The sequence below is a fragment of the Meles meles genome, chromosome 12 (genome assembly GCF_922984935.1).
Source record: "Meles meles chromosome 12, mMelMel3.1 paternal haplotype, whole genome shotgun sequence".
In the NCBI taxonomy this organism is placed as follows: domain Eukaryota; kingdom Metazoa; phylum Chordata; class Mammalia; order Carnivora; family Mustelidae; genus Meles; species Meles meles.
This window is the reverse complement of record NC_060077.1, coordinates 30,654,539-30,660,520: the sequence shown is the minus strand read 5'-3', so window position 1 is coordinate 30,660,520 and position 5,982 is coordinate 30,654,539. Positions and strand designations below refer to the sequence as shown.

At 49.0% G+C, this 5,982-nt stretch overlaps 1 protein-coding gene across 1 annotated transcript; it reads left to right on the top strand.

Moving 5' to 3' along the window:
• The first annotated feature begins 404 nt into the window (after positions 1-404).
• VPREB1 (V-set pre-B cell surrogate light chain 1) lies at positions 405-1,316 on the top strand. The gene is made up of 2 exons (XM_046025140.1): positions 405-616; positions 702-1,316. The coding sequence occupies exons 1-2, from the start codon at positions 439-441 to the stop codon at positions 1,106-1,108; spliced, it is 585 nt and encodes a 194-aa protein (XP_045881096.1). The 5' UTR covers positions 405-438; the 3' UTR covers positions 1,109-1,316.
• Positions 1,317-5,982: the final 4,666 nt, after the last annotated feature.

The window sequence follows — 5,982 nt, the reverse complement described above, 5'->3', positions numbered from 1 at the left end:
TCCCTTCTGGTGCTTCTTTCTCAGAAGCTGTGAGCCACAGCTACTTCATTCTAGGAGGAAAGGGGGCTGGGTTTGGCGGAAGGGAGCAGCAGGAACATGGAAGGGGACAGAGTACCGCACTCACCCCAGGGCCACAGCATTTTCTGCTGTACAAAGCAGGGGTTTTCACCACCCTAAGGTTGTGTTCTCTCTACTGTTTCACCAGGCATGTAAATTTGGACAAGAACCATATTATTGGGGGGTTCAGCTCTCTCAGGAGGACGTTGAGGTTACCCTACCTCAGAGACCCAACCTTGCAGGCTGGCCTCCTGGGCACTGGCCCGTGAGGTTCCAGCAGGTGCTTCCTCCCCAGACGCTTCCATGGGGCCAACGCAAGAGCTACAGAGGCGGCCGTGGGACCGTTCCCCAACCGACGCTGCAAATTCTAGAAAGTTCGGGATGGTGGCGGCCAGGAAGCAGGCCTGCAATGGCTCCACCCCTGGGAGGGCACAGGAGGGAGCTGGCCCAGCCCTGAGAGGGCCCCAGGAGCTGTGGCAGCACAAAGGAGACAGAGCTCAGCACGTCTACACCATGTCCTGGACTCCTGCCCTGCTGGTACTCCTCGCTCACTGCATAGGTGAGAACACCCCAGAGCTTGCCACCCCCAGCCCCATCCCCTGCCCTCGCCTGCCCCAAATACCCATGTGCTTCTGTGTCCCCAGGCTGTGGCTCCCAGCCAGTGCTGAGCCAGCCGCCATCTGTGTCCTCATCCCTCGGAACCACAATCCACCTGCCTTGCACCTTGAACGGAGACCATGATGTCAGCGTTTACAGCATCTACTGGTACCAGCAGAGGCCCGGTCACCCTCCCAGATTCGTGCTGAGATATTTCTCCCACTCAGACAATGACCAGGGCTCCAAGATCCCCCCTCGATTCTCCGGATCTAAAGATGTGGCCAAGAACACGGGGTATTTGAACATCGCAGAGCTGCAGCCTGAGGATGAGGCGATGTATTACTGTGCAGTGGGGGCCCAGGGCATGGAAAAGGTGAGGGTGATGAGAAGGGAAGAAAAGGACCCTGCTGCTCCAGGGTCCCAGGCACCCCAAGACTCACATACCATGATCTAATAAAGACAGATGGGCATGCATCCTCAGGGAGAGGCGCGTGTGGGCAAGGAGGGCCGGGGCCATGAGCTTCACAGGATGGAGGAGAAGAGTCCTGGCTCAGCTTTTTCTTGTTTGGCAGCTTTGCTGAAACCCCGCAAATTCTTATTGTCCCCCTCCTCTCTGCCCCTGGAAGGCCAGATTGGGGAATTAAACTTGCTTGTGTCTTGCACAGTTGTTCCACTGAGTTTGGTGTGCCTGGTGTGCTGAATTATCCTGGGGAGGCCCCAGATGTTCTGTGAAAGGTCAGAAGGAGTGGAACGCACCCAAGAACCAACTTAGGGTGAAGGTCCCAGGAGACTGGTGGCTCACAGTCTACTTGACCCCAGTCCTTGTTCTGGGAAGTCCTATGGGGGGCAGGGGCTGAACCTGGGGGACATGCCTGTTGAGGACGGGATGCTGGATCATGCAGGGGTTACAGGTGAGCAAGCCTCTGGGGGGTCGTGGTCACCAAGGAACAGGTCGGGAGCAGGTGCTCCAGCTCAGTTGCTCTGACTTTCAAATACGGTTCTCTGTGGTGAGGCTGTCCTGTTGAGCAGCATCTCTGACCCCTAACCCAACAGATGCCCAGAGCTGCGCCTTCCCACCCCTAATTACAACAACCAAAAATGTCCCCAGACATTGCCAAAAGTCCCCAAGGTGGCAAAATTACCTTGATTAAACACCACTGATGCAGGTGAGAGAAATGCATGGATTCTTCCGCACAAGAGAGTGGCAGCGGCTGGCAATTATTTTCTATAAAGGGCCATATAGTAAGTAATTCAGGCCTTCCAGATTACTGTGACAGCGGTCACAGATAACACATAAATGGATAGGTATGGCTGTGTCCCTATTTAACTTTATTTACAGAAACATAGGGCCGCGCCAGATAGTACCAGACCTTGCTGACCCCTGCTCCAGAGGAACTCTCCTGCTGCTTGGTTTCAGTCAAGACACATTTGGTGGGCCAATCAAGGTCAACCTCAAGTCCTCCTGCCTCATAACTCCATGGAAACCTCTGGACCTGGGGAAAAACCTGGAGGCAGGGGGAGTGGCCTCACTGACACGTTTACTGGGTGAAGAGGAAACAGTGGGTGCCTACAGGCCTGACCCATTGTGCAGCTCCCTGAGCCCGTGGGTGGTGGGTCTGGACGTACCCTGCAGGAAGGGACCCCCTATATAGGTACTTAGGGGGGACATGCCTCCTACTCAGAGAGGTGCCAGGCAGACTATCCGTCCTATGATCCCAGACTTGGGTGAGAACGTCCATTTCCCAAGGGGTCCCCCAGAGAGGTGGGCGCATGTCAGTACTGGCTCTTCCACCAGTGTAAAACAATGGCCTTAGCTCATGCCATGTCCTAGGTACCCTCTGAGTTTCTACTTCCTCAAATGCACTGTGTTCTTCTTCTTATTGTTTTATTTCCTTATCAGTCACCAGGCCTGGCCTTCCTCTTTGTCAAGTCCTTTCCTTTAGCCTGAGTCATTTCTCACCTCGACTATTATCTGGTTTCCTGCCTGTCCCCACTGCTCAACCTGTACCCTCCGTTTCTTCTCATCACTCCCAGATCCAGCTTTGCCTGCACTCCTCCTCTCTAACTAACCTTTGCTTGTCTCCCACCTTCAAAGTCACCTGTGCAATCCACATCTGTAACTTCTAATTTTCTATTGGCTACATTTATTTAAAAAGGTAAAAAGAAACAGGTGAAATGATTTTTAAAAAGATTTTGTTTATTTATCTGACAGAGAGAGATCACAAGTAGGCAGAGAGGCAGGCAGAGAGAGAGGGGGAAGCAGGCTCCTTGCTGAGCAGAGAGCCTGATGCAGGGCTCGATGCAGGACCCTGGGATCATTACCCAAGCCGAAAGCAGAGGCTTTAACCCACTGAGCCACCCAGGCGCCCCTGAAATGATTTTTAATAGTGCATTTTACTTAAGCCAGTACATCCCAAATGTTATCATTGCAGAATGCAGTCAATATAAAAATTAGCTATGATGGTTTTTTTTTTAAGATTTTATTTATTTATTTGACAGAGATCACAAGTAGGCAGAGAGGCAGGCAGAGAAAGAAGGGGAAGCAGGCTCCCTGCTGAGCAGAGAGCCCCATGTGGGGCTCGATCCCAGGACCCTGAGATCATGACCTGAGCTGAAGGCACAGGCTTAACCCACTGAGCCACCCAGGCGCCCCAGCTATGATGGTTTTAAACTTTTTTTTCCCAGTATGAAATCCTCAAAATCCAGTGTGTGTTCTACACTTGTGGCTCATCTCAATTTGGACTGGCCACATCCCCAGTAATCAACAGCTGCCTGTGGCTTGGGCAGGAAAGTACATATTGAAGGGGGAAATTCAGACTCTTTATCATGATGCAGTCTTTGGAGGCTGGCCCAGATTTGGTCCCAAGTCCCATGTCTTATACATCCCCCCCTCAAGTGTTTCCGCCGCATTAAGTATCTGCAATTGATCTGACACCTAATCCTCTTGGTTGCCTCCAACGCTTTATCCAAGCCGTTCATTGACAGACAGGACTTCCTGTCCCTTTACAGTGTCCTCCAGCTGGCATATCCCAACTCAGGGTTCTATGAGGATCTCAAAACTCCCTCCTCAGACAATAATAATTCCCTGACCTCTTAATGCAGTTACCAGCTTCCTGCCATGTGTAAACATTGTGGTTTCCAAACTAAGCGCCTACCACACAGATCTAAGTTTATTTTGCAAGTCTTTCTCCTTAACTAATCTGCAAATTCTGCAAACCCTGGTGGGCAGGATCCATTCTACGCATTTGATGTGTCTGATAAACACCAGGAGCTGACAGAGTTGAGCAAAGAGATGAATGAGCCAGTGATGGCACGAGCAGAGGGGTTCCTGAGTTCCAGAGACCCTGCCATTCTGGGACTCGTGGAGATGTCTGGGGTCATTGTGATTCCCTAAGAAGGAAAATCATGTCGCATCAGTGACTGGCCACATTCTGTCCTGCTGTCTGTCTGTCTCTCTATATATCACACACACACACACACACACACACACACACACACACCCCTCTGATGCCTTGCATATGAAGCTGGTGATTATATACAGCTGCCGGGAACGTGTGGGAAGAAAAGGGTCAAAATAGGCCAATGCAGGGAAGGGAACATCTGGGGGAACTTTCTGAATCTGTAACAGAGGAGAGGGATGTCAGAAAGGGTGTGGTTCCTGGATTGTTGGGATCTGGTGCTGCATCTCACCCCCACCGCCACCCCTAAGCATCTACAGCACCTCCAGCTGTGACATAAGATGAGAACCTGGGGTGCTAAGAACTGTGGCCTGTGCACAGAATTACTTGACGCAGATCCCAAATTTGACACAGAAACACAGAACCCAATGGGCTTGGCTATGGCACCAGTGGTACTGAAGATGGAGGACCCAACATTTTTTGACCTGAGTTAGACCCTGAGATCCCCCAAATCTGAGGGAGGCCCAGAGGTCTTGGGGAGTGGAGCATGCCAATCAGACAGAGTGAAAATGCAAGGGGCTCTTGGAGCCCCTTGGAGCATACAGAAGGCCAGTGTGGCCTTGACATGGTTTGGCAAAATGAACTGAGGGAGATGGCCCCACATAACAAGGGGGGAGGGTGGTGGAATTAACACGAGGACACCCATCAGGATATGGAGTGGGGGCCCTTGTATTCCATTCTAAATCGTGTTTTTGTGATGTAAGCACAATGCCCTATTCCATTGGTTCATTACTGGATGCAAGCTGGGGAAGTCCTCATTCCTGCATTCCTCCTTGACTTTGGTAAGAAAACTTCCCCTCATCAGTGATTCAGTCCCCAGAGGAGCTATGTGTAAGGTAAAAAGCAAGATAAATGTTTGATCTTTTTTCCTCTTATTTACCGATTGTCAATAGTAACAAGTCAGTGTGCCAGCTTCTTCCAACTTTGATTTGCTAGTGTCATGATAAGCCCATGGGTATAAGCATATTTGAAGTGTTTAAATCCATTGCAAGTAGTTCTCAGTTCTCAGGGAAAGCAAGGGTCCCAGGAAAATAGCCAGACAAACCCAGACTGTAGAATGCTGGAAAAGAAAATTGGACTCTTCGAAAAGTGAGTATCAGGAAAGAAAAGGTGTAGACCCTTACAGATGAAAAGAATCTGGAGAGATCTAACAAGTAACGAGAATACAGTTTATACAGATTAGATCTTCTCAGAAGACCAAACCAAACAAAAAGTAGTAACTATAAATAAAAGCCATCTTATGGACCATTGTGGAAATTTGACTGTGAAGCAGATATTAACTATTATGGGATTATAATAATTTAGATGGGATCAGAATATTGTGGTTTTTTAGAAGAACGTGTCAAGAAAACTGCAACTGAATTTTTCCAAATATTTAATTTTGAAATAATTATAGATTTACATGAAGTTGCAAAGTAATGTACAAGGATCATCTATGCACATTTTCCCCAGCTTCCTCCAATGTTAGCATCTTGCATAATTATAGTACTGCTTTAACACCAGGAAATTGACATTGGTATAATCCAGAGCTTATTCCATTTTTTCCAATTCTACCTGCACTCATTTGTGTATGTGTGTGTGCACCCATGTTATCACGTGTGTATCTTTGCACGATCACCACCAAGCAAGATATTTAGCTTTACCATCTACCATCCACCATCTACCATCTCTACCACAAGGCTCCTTCATGCTACCCCCTTATAGCCACATCCATCCCCTCATTCCTCCCATCCCTAACCCCTGCAAGCATCATTCTGTCCTCCATCTCTTTAATTTTGTCCTTTTAAGAATGTCATAGAAATAGAACCATAGTAGGTAACCTTTTGAGACTGGCTTTTTCCATTCAACATAATTCCCGCTCTTTTTCGCC